The sequence below is a fragment of the Xenopus laevis genome, chromosome 5S (assembly GCF_017654675.1).
Source record: "Xenopus laevis strain J_2021 chromosome 5S, Xenopus_laevis_v10.1, whole genome shotgun sequence".
Classification (NCBI taxonomy): domain Eukaryota; kingdom Metazoa; phylum Chordata; class Amphibia; order Anura; family Pipidae; genus Xenopus; species Xenopus laevis.
The window spans coordinates 84,526,056-84,548,698 of record NC_054380.1 but is presented as its reverse complement, the minus strand read 5'-3'; the positions used below and the strand labels follow the sequence as shown (position 1 = coordinate 84,548,698).

Genomic DNA, 22,643 nt, shown 5'->3' with positions numbered 1-22,643 from the left:
TTTCAAGCTATTTTTTGTGTACTTCGCCTAGGGAATAGTCCAAATTCGATTTGAATTTGAAAAAAATTGAAAATTAGAATGTCAAAATTTATCATGTACTGTCTCTAAAAATTTACCACCATTCGCCATCTAATCCTGCCAAATTGCTGTTTTAGCCTATGGGGGACCTCCTAGAACCCATTTGGAGTCAATTGGTGGACTTTGAAAAATCAAAGTTTTTTATTGGGAAAAGCTTTGAATCGAATTCGATCGAATGCGGTATTCCTTCAATTTGCACAATTCCAATTCGGCTGAATACAGACCTATTCGATTGAAACTGACCTATTCGACCAAAAAAAAAAATTTGACTTAATTCTAGTGATGGGCGAATTTGCGCCGTTTTGCTTCGCCGAAAAATTTGCGAATTTTGCAAAACGGCAAAAAATTCGCAAAGCGGCGCCGGCGTCTCGTTTTCGCCGGCGAATTTTTTTTTTGACACCGGCGAATTTTCGCAGGCGTTTCACGAATTTATTCGCTGGTGGCGAATCGTGCAAATTCGCCGCAAATTTGTGCCTGGCGAATAAATTCGCCCATCACTACTTAATTCAAATTTCGGCGTTTTTTCAATTCGAAATTCGACCCTTGATAAATATGCCCCTTAGTGTATGAAACTATTTCCACCTTTATTACAATGCTACAACCAGTAACTAAATGTTTGATTAATGAGTAGCTTCATATAACACCCTAGGCTTTCAAATTAGCATGTCCCAGCATTGAATTTACCAATAGGTGGGAATTAAATTATTAAAATGTGATAAACAGCCTGGATTAAAACCATAATTTCCCAAAATAAAATGTATATTTTTAACCTGACATCTGTATTGTTTAATATGCTAGAATAATGCAATTTTCCCAGTGGAGGTGCATAGTTGAAGAGCATGCTAAACTTCCTTGTTGAATTATTCATTTAAAAATGGGTATTCTTTATTTATGAAGTATGCTCATAAACATTCAGTGCATATGAAAAATCACCAAGTGGTCCCATGGCCAAAGAAATTTTTGTTCATATAGATTTTTATTTAATTTCTTACAAATATATTCAGTAAAGTAATAAATGCAACAGGGAGATCTATTTTTTACTATACAGTTAAAATTGCAATGCAGTAAGAAATATTCAGATTAAAAATCATATCTCAAAGCATGCCTTTTTTATGTGTTGCAGAAACAATGAAGAAACACAAGAATACTGATGTACTAAGCTATAAATGAATATGATTATGAATCTAATATAAAGCCTTTTGTGTGGAAATGTTTGTGTTTTCAAGTAATGATTCCAACACACTCAGTTGTGGTACTTATTATTTATGTTTGTTTTTTATTTTTTTACAAATGGAAATCGGGTTTGTTCAACTACTGGAATTAAGTTGCCAATCAGCAAGGTAAAAATATTCTCCACAATAGCACAATGACTCATATAATAATTATTGCAATATTAATGGTTATAATAAGAGAACCTACCGTCACAACTGGGCAATGCATGATTCCATTGATGATTCCTTTCGCAAATCAGTGGGTCATCGTCACTTAGTATATACCCAGGATCACAAGTGAAGGAGACTGCTGACCCAATGCCAAAATATTTACCATGTCGGTGGCCATTTACTGGGATGCCTGGGTCAAGGCAGGAATCTGATTCCAGTGTAACACCTGAAGCCAGACAAATTATTTTAGTAAACTCAGTGCCTTGATGTACTGTAAGTAATGTTATATTTCTTTATATAAATTTGAAATAAAACTATTAATTGCCAACATAAAATTGTAAGCCAGATGTTATCTGTTCAAAAGGAAACTAAGCTTAATAATGTTGAAACATATTATTCAGTATTAAATGTAAGTATTACATTCTAAGAATATTTATCTATATTTATAAATGAAACACACATCTTGCACACTATTATGCAAAGAAAAGTAAAATGCCTTACATGCAAATAGACTGAACTGAATCCATTTCAGGGCTCCTACAAATTACACATTCACATTCTGCCTAGTTAAAAGTGCTATAGACCATTGAATATCAGGGTACCAATGACATAAAATCTACATTTTGCTGTTTTATAAAATCATATTAAAAAATCAAGTTGCTTTCAAATGTATGGTAACCCAGTTGTTGCCAGCTACTAACATAAAGATTTAAAAGTAGCCATTATGGACAAAATTTGTTGAGCACAACTGATTATGAACAATAGAGGTAATTAAAATGTGTACCTTACTAGGTAATCTACTATCACATTTGGTCTCAAGGTGTTAAGGGATTTTCCTCAAACAGATGGAGTAGCTACCACTAACATAAAGATTTAAAACTAGCCATTATGGATAAAATTTGTTGAGCATGACTGATTATGAATAATAGAGGTAATTACAAATGTCTACCTTACTAGGTAAGCTACTATCACGTTTGGTATTACAAAACTCAGAAGAAATGGCAAGGTTAGCCTATGGGCATCATTTTTGCAGAGAAAGTCTACGTAAAATTTAGCTCATCACTAAATTAGCCAAATTCGTGGATGAAAGTTTGGTTGATTTTGTTTTAATCAAATTATGGGAAAAAGTTAAGTTTTAGTAAATAACCCCCTTACTGTCACACATTTACTTAAAACCTAGAAGGTCAATTATAGGATTCAGATGTGCATCATATACTATTCTTTACTGACGATCATCAAAGCAAAGAATAAACAATTGACCTTTCATTACCATTCACTATAATTGTCTCCAGGTCTTTACTTTAAATAACATATTGCTGAAACAAGGTTGTTTTGGACTGCAAATAAGGGGTAGCAAGGCAAATACTTAATAGTTTAGAGCATAATGTAACTGAAGGGAGGTTCTGCTTCATTCATTGCTATGAGACTGTCAGCGGGGGCCTGCGGCACCCACAGGGGGGTGTAGTAAGGATCAAGGAGGAAGTCCTTTTCCAGTGAGTCCAGGCAAAGTACAATTCAAGGGAAATCCAATAGAGAGGTCAAGTCCAGGCAAGGGTTCGATTTGGCAGGCGGCAAGGTTCAAATGTCAGGAAACAGGCAGAAGATCAATAACAGGAAAAACAGGCAAGCAGGGAAACCCAGGAACACAATATAATATTGAGCTATACTCGGGCATTGAACCCGGGTTTCCGGCGTCCTTTTAAGTTTGAATTTGGCACCACAGCGCGTGACGTCACCGCGCCGGTGCTCCGGCGCCAGCATCCTTGCGCCCACGTGTAGTCCTGGGAGCCGCCATCTTGGATCCGCCGCGCAGGGAGAAAGGTAGGGAGCGCCGAGCGCTCATCGTGACAGTACCCCCTCCCCCACAGGGGGCCACTGGACCACCAGGACGAGGCTTCTGGGGAAACCGACTATGAAAGATATTCACAAGGCGGGGAGCATGCACATCCGAGTCCTTCTCCCAGGAGCATTCCTCAGGACCAAAGCCCTTCCATTGGATGAGGTACTGGAGAGATCCCCTGGAGAGTCTAGAATCCAGAATCTTCTCGACTTCGTACTCTTGCTGGCCGTCCACGAGAATGGCAGAAGGAGGGGACTGACCAGAGGAGAAGTGATTGGACACCACAGGTTTCAACAAGGAAACATGGAACACGCTGGGAATCCGCATCTCAGGAGGTAGTTGCAGACGGACAGCCACAGGATTGATCACCTCAGAGATGGAGAAAGGACCCACGAATTTAGGACCCAACTTAGGAGATGGAACCTTCAGGCGGATATTCCTAGAAGAAAGCCAGACTTTATCACCAACCTTGTATGGAGGGGAAGGCTTCCTCCTACGATCAGCAAAGGTCTTGTGCACCAGGGAGCTCTTCTCCAAATTAGACTTAGTGGCAGTCCAGATGGCAGACATGTGAGCTGCATGATCTTCAGCAGCAGGAACGTCGGAGAGAAGAAAGTCCTGAGGAAAGGCTAGAGGATGCTGACCGTATAAAGACAGGAAAGGAGATCTTCCAGTAGAAGAGTGATTGGCATTGTTGTGAGCAAATTCCGCCCACGGGAGAAGATCTGACCAGTAACATGGTTTCTCAGAAATTGTTCAAGAGCTTGATTCACTCGCTCCGCTGCCCCATTGGTCTGAGGGTGATAGGCAGAGGAGAACTGAAGAGAAACCCCCAAAGACTTACATAGGGAACGCTAAAATCTGGAGACAAACTGGGATCCCCTATCGGAGACAATTTCCACGGGGAAGCCATGTAGACGGAATACATGCTGTATGAAGAGAAGAGACAGTTCCACAGCAGAGGGGAGTTTCTTTAAGGGAATGAAGTGTGCCATCTTGCTGAAGCGGTCTATTACCACCCAAATGACAGTGTTCCCACAAGAGGGCGGCAACTCCACAATGAAGTCCATACCCAAATGAGTCCATGGACGAGAGGGTACTGGTAGTGGTTGTAGAAGACCGCAGGGTCGAGAGTGGCTAGCCTTAGTGGTGGCACAAACAGTACAAGCTGCGACAAAGTCTCTGACATCCTTGCGGATGGTCGGCCACCAAACTAGGCGCCGAAGGAGCTCAAGAGTCTTTTCTGAACCAGGGTGACCGGCTTGTTTGGAGCTATGAGTCTGCTGGAGGATGGGAAGGCGTAACTCAGGGGACACAAACGCCATTCCATTGGGGGTATCTGGAGGAGCGGTAGACTGGCAAGACATGATTTGTTCAGCGAATTGGGGTAATACAGCAGCGATGATCCTGGATGGAGGGATGATAGGATCTTGCTCTATAGGAAGGCGGTCCTCTGGGGAGAAACTTCGAGACAGGGCATCTGCCTTCCAGTTCTTGGTCCCAGGACGATACGTCAGGACAAAATTGAAACGAGAGAAGAAGAGAGATCATCTCGCCTGATGGGGGTTTAGTCTCTTGAGGGATTGTATAAACTCTAAGTTCTTATGGTCAGTGTAAATCGTGACTGGATGAGGTGCACCCTCCAAGAGATGACGCCATTCCACGAGGGCGAGTTTGATAGCCAGAAGCTCACGATTCCCAATGTCGTAATTCTGCTCGGCGGAGGAGAACTTCTTGGAGAAGTATGCACACTGATGAAGCTTACCATCTGCAGAATGTCTCTGGGAAAGGATAGCACCTGCCCCGACATCAGAGGCATCAACTTCAATGAAGAAGGGTAGGTGAGGCTCAGTGTCCCGAAGAACTGAGGCAGAAATCAAGGCATCCTTCAGGGACTGAAAGGTTTCAAGAGCCACAGGAGGCCAACAATTGGGCTTCCCTCCTTTGCGGATGAGGGAGAGGATAGGAGCAATGCGGGAAGAAAAGCCTTTAATAAATTGGCGGTAATAGTTCACAAAGCCTATGAACCTCTGGATCGCCTTGGTACTCTGGGGGAGTGGCCATTTCTGGATAGCTGATACCTTGGCAGGATCCATCTCGAAGCCCTCAGACGAAATGATGTAGCCAAGGAAGGAGATCTTAGGAACTTCGAAGGTACACTTCTCCAGCTTGGCGAAGAGGGAATTCTCCCTAAGACGAGAAAGAGCCTCTTTGACTTGGGAGCGATGGGTTTCCAAATCTTGAGAGAAGATGAGGATGTCATCCAGATACACAACAACCGACTTCCCCAGGAGGTCCCGAAAGACATCCTTTACCGAACTCCTGGAAGACGGCAGGGGCGTTGCAGAGGCCGAAGGGCATCACGAGATACTCGTAATGCCCTTCACGAGTATTGAAAGCTGTCTTCCACTCATCGCCCTCTCGGATCCTGATGAGGTTGTAAGCCCCGCGGAGATCCAACTTGGAGAAAACCTTGGCCCCTTTAAGCTGGTCGAAAAGTTCAGAAATAAGAGGTAAGGGGTATCTGTTCTTGACAGTTATCTTATTGAGACCCCTATAGTCAATGCAGGGGTGGAGACCACCGTCTGGGGATGTGGAAGGACGAATGAAACCTCGCTGGAGATTCTCTGAGATATATTCCTTCATAGCAGTAGTCTCCGCAGGAGTCAAAGGGTAAGTCCGCCCACGGGGAGGCATGGTTCCAGGAAGGAGGTCAATGGGGCAGTCATATTGCCGATGCGGGGGAAGGAATTCTGCTGACTTTTTGCAGAAAACATCGGAGTAGTCCCTGTAGACAGAGGGCAAGGAAGATAAGTTCGTTGAAGAAACTGTAACCCGTTGGATGGGCTGAGAAATTAAACAATGTCCTTGGCAATGTAGACTCCAACGGGAGATTTGACCGGAGGACCAGTCTATGGAAGGGTTATGTAGTCGTAGTCATGGTAAACCCAGCACGACCGGAGTGGAGGGACAAGGGATGATCAGGAAGGACATCTTCTCCCGATGTAGTGCTCCAGTCTGAACAGATACTTCACCAGTAGACAGAGTGATGGTGTCAGTGGAGAGGGGTCTGCCATCAATGGCGAAAACTCGTATGGGAGGACACACGGAGGATAGAGGAACTCCAATCTTTTTAGCAAAAGCCAAGTCCATAAAGTTCCCTGCAGCTCCGGAGTCAAGGAAGGCCGAAACAGGAATTAACTTGGAGGTTAGCAGGATCTGCAAAGGAACACGAAACTGATGAGAGTTTTCAGAGGACTTGGAACAAACACCACTGATAAAAGAAATTCCAGTCTTACTCTGAGTAGGAACATTCTTCAACTTTACTGGACAGGAGACAGCTAAGTGGGATTGCCCACCACAGTAAAGACAAAGTCCAGCCGTACGTCTACGGAGCCTTTCTTGTTCAGAGAGACGAGCCCTTCCATCTTGCATCGGTTCCTCCGGAGGAGAAGTAGAAGCTTGAGAAGCTGGAGTATACAAGAGAGGCCTTTGGAAGCGGGGTGCCAACAAGGGTTGAAATCTTTTACAATGCTCCTTCTCTACTTGATGCTCTCTGAGACGAGTGTCCACCTTAATGGATAGTGCAATCAGATCTTCTAGCAGGTCAGGGAACTCCCTGGAGACAAGATCATCTTTAATGCGAATAGACAGTCCTTGATAGAATACGGCCTTATAGGCATCATCATTCCAGGAAGTCTCAGCCATCAAAGTTCTGAAGTCAATAGCATAGTCACTGACACTGCGGTTTCCCTGCCGGAGTTGCAGAAGACGAGAAGGGGCATTAGTGACCCGACCCGGGGCATCAAACACAGTACGAAATGCTTGAAGAAAAGCCTTAGCATCAAAAGTCAGTGGAGAATTCTTCTCCCAAAGAGATGTTGTCCACTCAAGCGGTTTGCCCAACAAACGAGACATTACATAGCCCACCTTGGAACGTTCATTGGGGAAGTGCGAGGGTTGAAACTTGAACTGGATCTGGCACTGTGTAGCGAAACCTCTGCAGGCCTGTGGGTCCCCACTGAAGCGAGGAGGAGGTGGAATACGAGGCTCACCAGACGAGAAACCTGCGTTGGACGAGGCGACCGCTATGGGAGGATTTACAGCAGCTTGGGAAGCAGGAGGCGCTGGAGGCACACGAGAGAGAAGGGTATCGAGTGCCTGCCCTATGCAATACTGCTGGGCTTCATATTCCTCCATGCGGGATGACAGTCCGCGGAGCGCACGTCCGACATCAGGCGTAGCTTCCTCAGTAGGATCCATGGCCCGAGTATAATGTCAGCGGGGGCCTGCGGCACCCACAGGGGGGTGTAGTAAGGATCAAGGAGGAAGTCCTTTTCCAGTGAGTCCAGGCAAAGTACAATTCAAGGGAAATCCAATAGAGAGGTCAAGTCCAGGCAAGGGTTCGAGATGGCAGGCGGCAAGGTTCAAATGTCAGGAAACAGGCAGAAGATCAATAACAGGAAAAACAGGCAAGCAGGGAAACCCAGGAACACAATATAATATTGAGCTATACTCGGGCATCGAACCCGGGTTTCCGGCGTCCTTTTAAGTTTGAATTTGGCGCCACAGCGCGTGACGTCACCGCGCCGGCGCTCCGGCGTCCTTGCGCCCACGTGTAGTCCTGGGCGCCGCCATCTTGGATCCGCCGCGCCGGGAGATAGGTAGGGAGCGCCGAGCGCTCATCGTGACAGAGACGCCCTGCTCTCTTGTGTAATGCTACACCTGCATTTCTTCCTGAAAGCCAATTCAAACCCAAATATTACGAGTTAAAATAACAATTGGAAAATACACTTCACAATATGTTTTTTCTTTAATATATAGCATAACCTACTGTAATCTTCACACAGACATACAGTATTACATTTCATTATTTCTTATTGAAAAAAAAACAGACTTACTTTCATAACGAATTAGAAAGCCCACACTGGATCGACTGTTGTCTGTGCTAAATAGAAGGTACATATGATTTCCAGTGCTAATAAGAAATTGCGGTGCTTGAGTTCCATGGTACTCTCCAATTAGTGGTGAGGAGTTGGCTGGGCCATCTCGTACCTCCAGAATATCGTAATTAACCTCAGTCTGAAATCTAAATTAATAAAGTTAATAGCTTGAGGAAAAAGATACCGTATACAATAATCTTTCCTGTGCATTTGATTAGCTGAAAACAGCAGAACAGCAAGGAGGCAGGGGCTGTTCATTGTTCCATTTTACATGAATGATATTCCTCATTTTATTGACAGTAGTCATTGCCTAATTCCAAACATAGTTGTAGTCATAATTATGTACAATGGTAATTAAACAATTTCATGTAACAAGGCCTCAAATTCACTGTATTACCAAATTGTAGTTTGCTGATAGAGTTAACATTGTTTTTCTTTCAAATGTCATTTTTTCCTGAAACCTTACATTAACAATTTTATGCTTCTTGAATCTTTTAGGGCTTAGATTTATGACAGACGATGAAGCATGAAATCATTCTCTACTGGCTATATTTTTACCAGAGAGCAGAAACCCTCTCATGATACAGCATAATCCTGTTCATTGAATGCAGATTTGTCTGTAGCGATGTTAACCTTCTGAACTAAGAAATTCAGAATATCATACAGACTTTTACTTGTCAATACAGTTTACCCCAAAAGATGTGAACATTTTAAAGTATTTTACTTGTCAATACTGTTTACTTCAAACACTAAGGGGTAGATTTACCAAAGGTTAAGGTGAATTTTCGAATTAAGCAAATCGAATTTTGAGCTATTTTTTGTGTACTTCGACTAAGGAATAGTCCAAATTCGATTCGAATTTGAAAAAAATTAAAAAATTTGTACTGTGCGCTATTCCTTTTGATTAGTACGATTCAAATTGGGCCGAATACAGACATATTCGATCGAAAACAGACCTATTCAACTTAATTTCGGTTGGTCTTGTCAGATTTCAAATTTAGAAGTTTATACCATTCGAAATTGGACCCTTGATAAATATGCCCCTAAGAATTATGATGTGAATTTGACCCTGAATCAATTTGCATTTTGCATTTAGAGAAAATCTTTTGTGTGCTCGTTGGGGCAGATTTACTAAAGGTTGAATTGGCTGTCGCTAGTTAAAATTCTCTAAAACGCAATTTACTAAAAGGCATGGAGGAAAATTCGCTAGCAAAAAAGCTGAGCACTAAGTGTCATGCCCTTTCGCCAAGCGAATTTTTACTCCTCAAATTCATCAAAGTGCGAAGTATCCACTACGTTACCCTTTTCACCAGAGTCTGCTTTGCCAGGTTATACCTGGTGAATTGATAAGATGAGACTACATCCTCAACAATCTTATGTCAGTGACATCATATCCTGTATGCCGAAAAGTCATAAAAAAAGATAAAATGCTGGCTTTTTTCATATTTTAAAGTGGCATTATGTTTAAAAGTTGTAATATATATATATATATATATATATATATATATATATATATATATATATATATATATATATATATATATATATATATATATATATATTTTAACCTTTTTTTTTTTAAACTGACAAGTTTTATTGAATATTATAGCATCAACATCGCAGTTGAGAGGGTAACCCGCAACATGCGGTATCCCATTCTCAATATTAGCATATTAATACAGGATCAATGGTTGTGAAGGAATAGCAGGATAGAAAGAGGGGGGACAAAAGAAAAAAGAAAGGGACAGGGAATAAAGAGAGTTAAAATAAAAGTATGAGTTACCTGTTAAAGCAGTAGGAATGGCAGGAATATAAATAAATATGGCGGTGGGGCACTATTTACTGTTCAACCATGTAGAGTATATACAGATTAAATAGTTAAGCAAAAACTAAACCTGACTCCTCATCATGCCTGCAAAGCCGCGTATAAGTTATTTTTTAACCATTTTAAGCTCATGCCACATTTGTTTTAGGGTGGGCTCATGTCTAGGGCATTAGAGGATCTCTTTTGTGTAATATATACTAAACTCTTTGCTGTATGTAGTTGTTCAATTCCTTCCCATTATGCAACTAATCTGCTTTTAGCAAGATTTTTTTATTCTTCTCATAAATATGCATTTGTCTGCAGTATGTAGTTTACTTCATATTTACCTCTCAAAACTAATTTTAACTGCATGTCCATTTCTTGCTTCAATCACCCATTCACAATTCAATGAATCTTTGTAAAACCCAGGCCAGCCTGGGGGTATGATGATCCCACTGGATGCTGTCAAATGTCCTCCACATGGTGCTATGGGATAGAAAAACAATGAAAGGTTAACTAGTTTTCTATTTTATGTAAAACCTTATTAGAGACAAGACTGACCCTATCAAATCAATCTTGCTGTTTCAGGTAATTCATAAAATCAGGACAGACTACATTTACGATGTTTCCTAATCTCCTGTCAGATATGTTACACCATGCATGTGTAGGGTAATTATTCATTAACATCTTAGAGAGTTAAATATATTTCAGAGAAGCTAAACTGTTGAGTGTCAAATTGATTCTGTAATCCCCTCAGAATCGTTTTTTCATGTACGCTAACAAGATGCTGTCATTTGCATTAGTCATAAAAAGGGACAATTTAAAGGAAAAAACATTGCCCATAAATATCTAAGAACACAGCTAAATGCAAAGACGTTAGAATTAAAGTTAATATTCTGGGACATTGGCTTATTCATACAAATTGCAGTGATATTGCAGAAATACTATTATTCAATAAATGGTTTGCTTTCATTAAATAAAATATTGTTAACAAAGAGAATGTATTTGTTTATGTATAGCTGATCTACTGTATATATGTCTCTGAACTTGCAGTTCTTCTGCTTCTTTCAATGTACATTTTACCTTTCCTAATATCTTGATATATAGTATTTTTCTAAAGGATAAAACTTGTTTTGGACACACCAAACTGATGACCACTGACAAAAATACTGTAAGGAGACATAAAATGTCAAAATGCATACATGCTCTATAGCATGAAGAACTATAACCTGAACCATGTTCAGCTTTTACTCACTATAATATAAATACTGCCACAATACAATGTGTATATTAAAAAGGCAATGCATTCATTATCCCAGTGTTTTAAATTCTTTAGGGAAATATAATTCAACAACATCTGGAACGTTCTAGATAAAATATTCATCATACAAATTCTAAAGTATAATTAATAGACAGGCAAAGATAATGTTGTGCTTGTTACTGTGTAATTGTTGGCATTTAAGGCATACCATATATTTAAAAAGAAGGTAAAAATAGAATTACCAAGCAATACCAACTATTTGGGGGGATATTTACTAAAGAACGGTCGGTGCAAAATTCAAATTTTTTGTTTTGTTTTTTAAAAACTCAAATTTTTCCGGGATTTATTAAAGTCTGATGCTGCAAAAAGTCAGAATCCGAAAATCCACCATCTCAGACCTGCTGAGTTTGTATATAAGTCAATGGGAGAGGCTCCTTTCCTATTTGGAGGTTTCTGTTGTACTTTTATGCAGCCTTGGATATTTTATATTTTGCCTCTCCAAAACATCCAAGATCCTTTTGAAAAAACGTTCCTTATAGTTTGTTTATAATACCTGCTAAAGTATTGGTAAACAGTTATCATATGCCTAAGTGCAATCTTTGATAGTATTTTCCTCTTAAATTAATTGTTCATTTTTTACCAGTTAACTTGCATATCTGCACTTTTTTCAGCTTATTTATATCCTTTCTATGGCAAGGTATCAATACTATACTTTATACCTTCTGCTCTGGAGAAATGCTACTGTAATCCACCTGAGAGATGTCTTTTTATTACATTTTTGTATCTTGTATTGCTTTTAAGGACAAACTTTACATCCCAAGGCCTATTCACCCCTACTACTAACAGTGAGAGGCTTTCTTACAACAATGTTGCATCCTTTCACTCAAGCTTGAGAACAATTCACTTGAAAGATTCTAAATTCTGAAAACCCAACCAAACTTGGATCTATTAGCTTTCTGTAACAGTCTCAAGTGGCCCCTTTCTTCATACACTCAATGATTTCACTTTAGCATTCCTAAGTAATTTGGTGAATTTCAGAACTAGATCTTAGCACTACTGTACATAGAAAGCTATAATTCCACAGTGGATGGGGTCTAAAATACTAATCAAAAAGATTTTAATAAAACTAATAATCAGATTACTGCCAGTAATCAAACTCATGTGTCTAGCCAGGTACTGACAATCTGCCAAGCTACTCTTCACAAATGGAAAAGTCCTGAAGTCTCCATTACTGATGTGAATCCCTCACCAGAATGTTGTTGTTGTAGGTTGGGGAATAAATCAAGGCACTGCTTACCCTTGTTTTTATTAGGACATAACTAAACCCCTCACTATTCCTTTTACAGTTGACAATGTTTAACTTGATTTTATTCATTACAATACATTACCTTCACAACGTGGGACTGTAGAACTCCATACTACATTTCCATCTTGTATAATACAAGTAATTGACTCTGATCCTTGGGTTTTAATAAAACCTTCATCACAATGAAAAGTTACTGTGCTTCCTAGTATAAAACGATCTCCAAATCTCCTCCCATTTACTGGAATTCCGGGATCATGACATTCATTTTGACCAAATGCTGGAGAGTTATAAAAAAAAGGAATCAAAGAGTAAAAATGAAGATTGTTAAATACATATCTAGGCTGTATAAAGGACATTATATTCAATATGGTTGCACATTCCATAGACAGTGAGCAGTTATTACATCAAAATAAGCTATATTTAAAGTATTGTAATTTTACATTGGTATATTCTTCTTTAAGAAAAGAGACTAGTAGGGATGGGCGATTTGCCGCGCGTCAAAATTTTTTTGATGCCCATAGACTATAATTGGCGTCAGTGTCATTTCGCCGGTGGCAAATTTTTGATGAAACGGGGCAAATTCTAACTTTTTTACATTCCCCCATAAACCTTTCCTATCTACATTACTTAAAGGGATTTTGTCATGATGTTTTTGGTTCACTTTCTATTTCTAAATTACACTCTTTACATTGCAAATAATTCACACTACCATATAAAAATATATAGTGATGGGCGAATTTATTCGCCAGGTGCGAATTCGCGGCGAATTTGCGCTATTCGCCGCCAGCGAATAAATTCGCGAAACTCCCGCGAAAATTCGCGTAAAAAATTCGCCGGCGTCAAAATTTTTTTTTCGAAAAACGGACGCCGGCGTCAAAAACGGGCGCCGGCGTCGGAAAAACGGGCGCCGGCGTCAAAAACGGGCGCCGGCGTCAAAAACGAGACGCCGGCGCCGTTTCGCGAATTTTTCGCCGTTTCGCGAATTTCGCGCGAAATTCGCGAATTTTTCGGCGAAGCGAAACGGCGCAAATTCGCCCATCACTAAAAATATATCCTTAAAACTAATTTATTTTTTTTAGCTGTAAGATTGGTGTGGAGGCAGCCATTTCAGTGCTTGATTCTTTGCTTTGAGAAGGAGTCAGCACTTCAGGATGGGAGTGCTTTGAAACAGCTATTATTTCTCCCCTTCTCATTGTATTTCACCATGACAATAGCACCCAAGCAGGAAAATGCAGGGGTTTTTTTTAGCAATGCAAATGAATCCTTCAGCAGAGGTGTCAGGTAGCTTCTTTCTAATAAACTGCACATTGTTCTGTTGACAGGGCTCAAGTCACATGGGGGTACCTGAGAAATGGACATCATGTCTAGCCCCATGCCAAATTCCAAAAAAAAAAAAAAACATATACTATATCTCATCTCGAATCTCTAATATATGTAGAATAAAAAAAAATATAAAAGAATATTTTCTAAAAAAATGTCGGTGTAGAATTCTGCAGGAGCAGCACTATTAAAGGGGTGGTTCATCCCTCACCATAACTTTTTGTATGTTATAGAATGGCCAATTCTAAGCAACTTTTCAATAGTCTTCATTATTAATTGTCTATAGTTTTTTTAATTATTTGCCTTCTTCTGTCTCTTTCCAGCTTTCAAATGGGGGTCAACAACCCCATGTCAAAACAAATGCTTTGTAAGGCTATATATTTATTGCTATTGCAAGTTTCTATTACTCATCTTTCTATTATGGCCCTATCCTTTTAATATTACAGTATCTTATTGAAATCAACTGCAACATCCATAAGACCGCAGCACACTGACAAAGTAAATCCATTGTGCTTTGTGATTTTTATTGGCTCATTTTTAAGTAGACAAAAATGGCTATCTTTTTGAAATCAATGCATGGTTGCTAAGGTAATTTGGTCCTTAGCAACCAGACTGCTGAAACTGCAACTGGAGAGCTGCTGAATAAAAAGCTAAATAACTCAAAAACCACAAATAATAAAAATGAAAACCAATTTAAAATTGTCTCAGTATATCACTCTCAATAGCATACTGAAAGTTAACTCAAAGAGGAAAAACCCTTTAAATGATGCCTTTTTGAAAAAAAAAAAACTGCAACAGTATCCCTTTAAGACTAGAACTTTTATTTGTTAATTTGTACCTAAGTTTCTTTAATAAATTCAGCTTATCTGAATAATAGTGCAATACTATCATTCTTACAAATACAGAATCTAAAAATATTTATACAGTAGTTAAAAATCATCCATTTTACTTATTGATGCTATGCCACACAAACATTTTTAGTGGTTGTAAAAACAATTACTGACTTGTATAAGTAATATTAAATCCTCTTCCAGTTGTTGAGTGATCTGACTGAAATTCCAAACGCACAATGTGGCTATTGCTGGCAATTTGAGAAGGAACTTCATTCCCAGAAAAAGTACCAAGTGCTGGTAGCTCTGCAATACCCTCATCCTTCATGGCAACATAATCAAACTGAGGTTCCACATCAAAATCATTAAAAATCAGATGGATTCTGCTTCCTGGTTCAGATATTATTAACCATATGCAGTTCATGTTGTTTCCATATTCTTCAGGGTAGTTTGGAGAAAGAATTATTCCAGAAGGTGTAGTAAAATTGAAAAAGCACGAGACTGTGAACACAAATACAAAAGAATTGTAATGTTAGTTCTTGATTTTTAGCAAGTACATAAGTAGAACGAGGCTAGCACTATAGTAACCATAGCACGTGTACTTACAAAATATTCAAACTTTACATTTGGTACCCAAATGCTTTCAGGATAAACAATTCTTTGTTATTTACTTTTTAATTCACATGTCCATGACTGATTCCTAGTTTGATGTAACTGGATACTTTTATGTGTGTGTATATATCTTCAGTTACTGTTTCAGAAATTGTAGCATTATTCCTGATGGCAAGGTAATTTTTTTCTCAAAAGTTTGCATTCTCACATATACTGTATAAGTTAGCCCAGTGATCCCCAAACAGTAACTCGCGAGCAACATGTTACTCTCCAACCCCTTGGATGTTGCTCCCAGGGGCCTCAAAGCAGGTGCTTATTTTTGAATTCCAGGCTTGGAGGTGAGTTTTATTGCCTTAAAACCAGGTGTATTGCAAAACAGAGCCTCAATGTAGGTTGACAGTCCACATAGGGGCTACGAAATAGCCAATCACAGCCCTTATTTGATACTCCAGGAACATTTTTCATGCTTGTGTTGCTCCCCAACTCTTTTTACTTCTGAATGTTGCTCACGGGATGTAAAGGTTGGGGATCCCTGAGTTAGCCAATAAACTGTATCATGTTACCACAAAAATACCTTACTAGAACAAGGCTCTCACTTTTCCATTTGGGATTTAAATAGAATAACAGATTGATGGGCGAATCTGAACCATTTCATTAAAAATTTGTCAAAACCGCACAACATTTTTTAAAACAAGCTGCACGGGACTGGAAATCTGTGGATTCTAGCAAATGACACAATGTTGTAAGTTGCCATAGACAGTCACTATGCATTGGGCTGGTAGAGGTCTGTTTGGCCTCTGTGCACTTAAAATGCCAGGGCCTATTTGGAATCCCAGTCTAGGCCTGATACTGCATAATTAAGCATAATTAAGCAAGTAATGATTTTTATTCCAAAACGTAGTGGTTCAAAGGAGCAAGGGAGTACTATTGTTAAGCATAGAGAATGTTTGGGGAATTTCCTTGTCCTTTTAGGCTTGCAATACTTGGTCTTACTTTTTGCCACATATTTACACTCACTGGGTGACATTGTCAAACAAGTGACAGTGTCAGAAACACAATACATCTAGAACGCATAAGAACTTGGACATCCAGTTTGGCCATGCTATAATCATTGTAAGTTCAAATAGCTTTTGAAATATTCACTGTCCTGGAAGCCTTTGAATTTCACTCTGATTTTATCAAGGGGCTTGGGCAGCTTTTCCATCCCCCTGTGTGGCAATGGTAATAACAGGTATCCTATCTGGGATAGTGCTGATTAAAGGAAGAATCAATCAGTGGTGCCTTCTCTCCTTATCTTTTCTCTTTCTTTGAAGCAATTGACAGTAAGCAAACACCATATGCAGACATTTGAGGGTTATGTAGACCATGGCTGGAGAATAGAACATAAAATTGGCCCGATGTTTAGCTGAAGCAAACCATACAGTAGTTGGCCTTGCTCTGGTTTGCAAAATAAATAGTTCTAAATCTCAAGAGCTGGCAATCAAGATGCAACAATGGGAGCATAAATTATTATAGATCAACCTTTAGGGATCTTACAGACGAGCGTTTGAAGCTGCGCTCCCCTGCATTCTGTTTTAATGCGTTCAGATAGGTGCATGTAGGCACCGAACGCAGGAAAAATGCAGCATGTCGCGTCTCAACCTGCGTTTGGCGCCTACATGCACCTGTGTGAGTACAGCCCCATTGAAAAAAACTGAATGCATCTAATCCTGCGCTCCCCTGCGGCTGAACGCATAAAAACGGAATGCAGGGGAGCGCAGCTTCAAACGCTCGTCTGTAAGAGCCCTTAGGGGTCCATTATGTGTCTGGGATTGCACTCATCAACATCCTATTTGATTACATCCTCATACTACTAGAAAATTAGGTAAACATTAAATAAACCCAAAAGCTGTTTTTGCTTCCAATGAGGATTAATTATATCCTAGTTAGGATAAGTGAAAGCTACTGTTTTATTATTACAGAGGAAAAGGAAATCATTTTTAAAAAATTGGATTATTTGGATAAAATGGAGTCTATGGGCAATGGCCTTTCCATAATTTGTAGCTTTCTGGATAATGGGTTTCTGGATAGCGGGTCCCATACCTGTACTAGTATAATATCTTCATGGACAGTATGCAGGAGCGTTAATCATAATTGCACCTACTAATAAAAACATTTGCAAAAACATCATTTGAAACAATGCTTGTGGATTTTAATTGGACTTTTCAAGATTTTATCTAGTTTTTTTCCCTGCACAAGAAATTTTCAGGAAAATGTATTTTTAAATAGGGGGGAAAATCCATGCAGATTTTATCGGAGTAGTTTTCAGAAAATTGTGAGAACTTTTCAGATTTTGATAAATAACCCCCATAATGTGCAATGCATTTGAATTGCAGATGAAGTAATAGAAAACTAGGAATAGGAATAGTAATCGGATTGTTTTATAAACCCATATCTCAGAAAGAGTCTCAGTATCTCCTAAAGTGATGATCAGTGTTTTCAGATAATGATTGTCGGCAGAGGGAGTGGGTATAGCTTTCAATCAAAAAAATGAGAATGGATATAAGCCATTTGGAAATTCAAATAGCATGTATGTTAAGTCTTAATGAAATATATTTGTGCTGCAGATTAAGTTATTGAAAAACAATTGTTTTTTAAACCCATATTTTAGAAAGAGTCTCAGTATCTCCTAAATTGCTGACCAGTTGCAGTGGAAGATGATTGAGGGTGGAGGGCCTTGGTGTAGATTTCACCTGAAACACACAATTTTTCTTTCCTTACTGGCTTCCCAGCTGCATGAACTTCCGGAAATTGGGTGATTCGGGGGAGAAACGGTATACCCCTCTTGGCTTTCCAGTTCCGATGCGCATGGTGATGACTAAGCTATACGGCATAACTTGTGCAATCATACATGAAAACAATATTATTTAAGAAACATAAATCATGCAACACAACAAGACTTTGGTGACATGTTTTATCAAGGTGGATGCTCTCTTTTTTTTTACTGCATTCATGTATTGGGCATGTGTAAAATAAAAATGATAAAGGTATAGAACATTCAAGGAGAGAAGCTAGAAAACCGCAAAAGAAAACCCCCAAAAAATACTTTCCTTTCTTACTTTGCATCCACAACTTTCACAACTACTACCATAACACAAGAACATACTAATGTGACCACTGTTCTGGAAGCTTTAGGAAAGCAGAAACGGAATAATGAAAAACAAAGTTCCACAACAGCTAGGATAATTTAGGTATTAAGAAGAATAATATGCTTCTGTATAAAACATATTTTATTTCCACAACATGTTCTCAAATATTATTTTGTTTCTTTCCAATAAGTTTATCTGGACAAGGCATACATTTCCAAGTTTGCATTTGCTACTGGATGTGTCATTTACATAGTTTGTTCAGATTTATGTTGAAGGTAACATAGTAACATAGTAACATTGTAAGTTAGGTTGAAAAAAGACACACATCCATCAAGTTCAAACTTTTAACTTTTTTTACCTGCCTAACTGCCAGTTGATCCAGAGGAAGGCAAAAAACCCATCTGAAGCCTCTCCAATTTGCCTCAGAGGGAAAAAATTCCTTTCCGACTCCAAAATGGCAATCGGACTTGTCCCTGGATCAACTTGTACTATGAGCTATCTTCCATAACCCTATATTCCCTCACTTGCTAAAGAGCAATCCAACCCCTTCTTAAAGCTATCTAATGTATCAGCCTGTACAACTGATTCAGGGAGAGAATTCCACATCTTCACAGCTCTCACTGTAAAAAACCCTTTCCGAATATTTAGGCGGAACCTCTTTTCTTGTAATCGGAATGGGTGACCTTGTGTCAGCTGGAAAGACCTACTGGTAAATAAATATACGGTATATTTATATATAATTATCATATCACCCCTATGTGGTATGGAATGTCTAAGGAGAGCTTGAAATATTAATTATTACAATACAGAGCTGCAATGACACTTGACTAAAAGGCAATTTTTCAGGCCGTTACCTATATAATCTTAGAAATATAATTACTTCACACAATGTCCATTTCTGCTGTTAGCAGAGCATTTTTTCATTGTTTTTTCCATTAATATCAATAAGAAAGGTCTTCATTTTACTTTAGGTATTCATGTGTATAAGGATTATGTCAACTCAGCAGATGCTTAGGATGCTGAGGAGATATAAAAAAAAATCTAAGGATTATGAAATGGATGAAACTGGAAAAAAAAATCCATTTACATGACAGATGGAAATGAGAAAAAAAATCTTTAATTTACATGATGTTGCTTCTGTGCAAGCCTTTTCCCTAAACAGAATAATGCACTCACCAATACCATAACTTGTTTAGGCATGAATTTCTTCTCCGAGCATGCATAGTTGTTCATACTCAGTAAAATAGCATGCTTCTTAGGATTAACTTTCAAGTACTAATTTATTCATTTTCTAACATTTTCTAAAAACATTGGCACTCATTTGCATTACTTTCCTCTGAAAAAACTCTTCTGGATTTTAAGCCCTATATATCAAAATTCGAATATAGGTTATGTTCGAGTTTTTTACTGCTTCAAATAATATCTAATATTTAAGAAATGCAAATGTTTGCTTATTTGTTAAAAACAAATCTAAAATTAAAAAATTCAGTTAAATAAACTTATGAAAAATAACTTGAATACCTTGAATATGTACTTTATCATTTGCAATGGGTCAAAACATTTTTAAAAACTTGCACTGAAAAAAACACTTTAAATTTGCCATAGACTGCTGCCATTGACTTTTATATGAATTTGGCAGCTTACCGTTTTACAATATAATTATTTTCATTTTTTCAATATTGCCTTTTTACATCTCTTGACTTGAACCACCATTTCATGATGGTCTGCGTGCTGCCTCAGAGATCACCTGACCAGAAATATTACAACTCTAACTGTAACAGGAAGAAGTGTGGAAGCAAAACACAGAACTCTGTCTGTTAATTGGCTCATGTGACCTAACATGTCTGGTTTGTTTGTGTACACCATGAATCTTAAGATCCCTTATTTTTTAAAATGGCAATTTTCTATTTATGATTACCCAATGGCACATCAATTAAAAAAGTATATTATTATGAAAATGGTTTATTTACATGGAGCAGGGTTTTACATATGAGCTGTTTTATGCAATATATTTTTATAAAGACCTACACTGTTCAGGGGGTATAGTTTACCTTTAAATATCTATTTTGCATTATTTTATTTCAATGCAACTTAATATACAAATTAGTGATACAACATATACTATTAAATATTAGAATGGGTGATTATGAAAGTAGGACAGATATGAGTAAAATAATGAAATAAGAGCCAGAAACAAGTGAATTTGTGGTAATGATCCTTGGGCACAGTAAAAGCTGTCAATCAGAATTTGCAGATCAAAGCTCTTAAACCTGTCAAAAAAACTATGCATTTTTCAGAGAAGCCTGTCTCTTTAGGTGAAATCATCCATTCAAAAGGTCAAGCTTGCAGTCACCAAAGTTGGATTGTAAATACTATGGAAAATGGTCAGAAACATCATATATATCTATCTATATCTATAGAGAGATATAAAATTAAGCACATTTATGTCTCTTGAGAAATGCTTATAAATACAAAAAAAATTAAATTCAGGGTTCCCTTTATAAAAAGAATTAGCAACTCTTTTCTTTAAAAAAATGACAGTAGGCTTTATATAGTAACATACAGTAAATGTGTATACAATATAATATATAGTATTTAAGATGGCATATTTTACAACTTACATTTTGCATGGAATTTCTGCGGTCTTTTTCTGAGACTGAAATATGTATGTGTTGAGTGTGATTCATTGGTCAAATGTAATCACACTACTTTCAACTAAGTAGCAGGTAGGGGAGGCTGTTATTAGGTGAACCAATATAAGGATACAAAGAGGTGTTTATTCTAGCAATTGATAGCAACCAGTTTGCAGACTCATATATAGCAATGGATTAATTACTAGAATTGGTGCAAACTTTGCATATAACGAGACAGATGCAATTCAGTGAAAAAACGTTATCAATGGTTTATCATGTGAAAAGTCATGGGCGAGAATTCATTCAATGAGTAAAAACTTTTCACCTAATTTAGTTCCATTTTTCACATAGACTTCAGGAGAGTTCACATGATAAACAGTGAGAAGTTGAATTGAATTGCATCTCAAATTGAATCTCGTTCATGAGTTTTTATGTGATAAACCTTTTTCTTCCTGAATTGAATCTGGCCCTATGTGAGTTACAGTTGGGGGCTTATTTATCAAGGGTCGAATTTCGAATTGAAGAAAATTCAAAATTTCGAATTCAGAAAGACCAACTAAAATTAAGTTGAAGGTTTTTTTTGGTTGAATAGGTTCATTTTTGATTGAGTAGGTCCGTAGTCGGCCGAATTCGAATCGTATGAATTTTTCAAAGCCCACCAATTCCCCACCAATTGACTCCAAAAAGGTCATAGGAGGTCCCCCATAAAACAGCAATTTGGCAGGTTTTAGATGGCGAATGGTTGAAGTTGAATTTTTAAAGAGACAGTACATGATACATTTTGATATTCAATTTTTTAAAAAAATTTAATGGAATTTGGACTATTCCCTAGTCGAAATACAGAAAAATAGCTCGAAATTCGATTTTTTTTTTATTTGAAAATTCACCTCGACCTTTGATAAATCTGCCCCTAAGTGTGAATACTCTTACTAGAAATAACCTAATAGACCTGTTTGAGAACTTTAGTGCCAAATCAAGTCAGGTATATACTGTACTGTACATACTGTTGCTGTGCCCTGAAAAAAGGAATCTAAAACCAAAGATAAGCATTACTTTATCTTAATGATAATAGGCTGGGCAGTTCTGCTTTACACACCCATCATCCTTAGCCAACTTGAGATAATGTAGAGTTACCTGTGCTCTGCAGTTTTACCTTATGCAATCGTCTGACACCATACATTATGTCTTCAAGTATCCCTGTTGTACAAAGACACTTAAGCCAAGCCATGATTAATAATGGGGTGACCTATATCAGTAAATTAATTTAAATTAGGGAGGATCATACTGATTATCAGTTAAGTGATGGTTTGAGAAGAATCCTGATTTGCTCTTCTAGGTATTCCTGGAACCTTAACATGAAAGTCATATAGGGTGAGGAAGAGGAAATGAGTGATGATTTAGCTATATTGTCATCACAATGACTGAATGGCTGACACAGCAATGTTTTCATATATCTGTAGTCTTGTTAGATAAATTGACAGTTTCAGAGGCCAGCTGATTGTAACA

General features: G+C 38.3%; 1 protein-coding gene across 1 annotated transcript in view; it reads right to left on the bottom strand.

Moving 5' to 3' along the window:
• LOC108717438 (CUB and sushi domain-containing protein 1) overlaps positions 1-22,643 on the bottom strand; it is a 786,063-nt gene that overhangs the window by 255,985 nt on the left and 507,435 nt on the right. The window contains exons 13-17 of the mRNA XM_041564732.1: positions 14,939-15,265; positions 12,697-12,891; positions 10,395-10,533; positions 8,202-8,389; positions 1,498-1,686 (exon numbers count right to left, since the gene is read on the bottom strand). Coding sequence (XP_041420666.1) covers positions 1,498-1,686; positions 8,202-8,389; positions 10,395-10,533; positions 12,697-12,891; positions 14,939-15,265 — 1,038 coding nt within the window. The remainder of the gene's footprint in view (positions 1-1,497; positions 1,687-8,201; positions 8,390-10,394; positions 10,534-12,696; positions 12,892-14,938; positions 15,266-22,643) is intronic.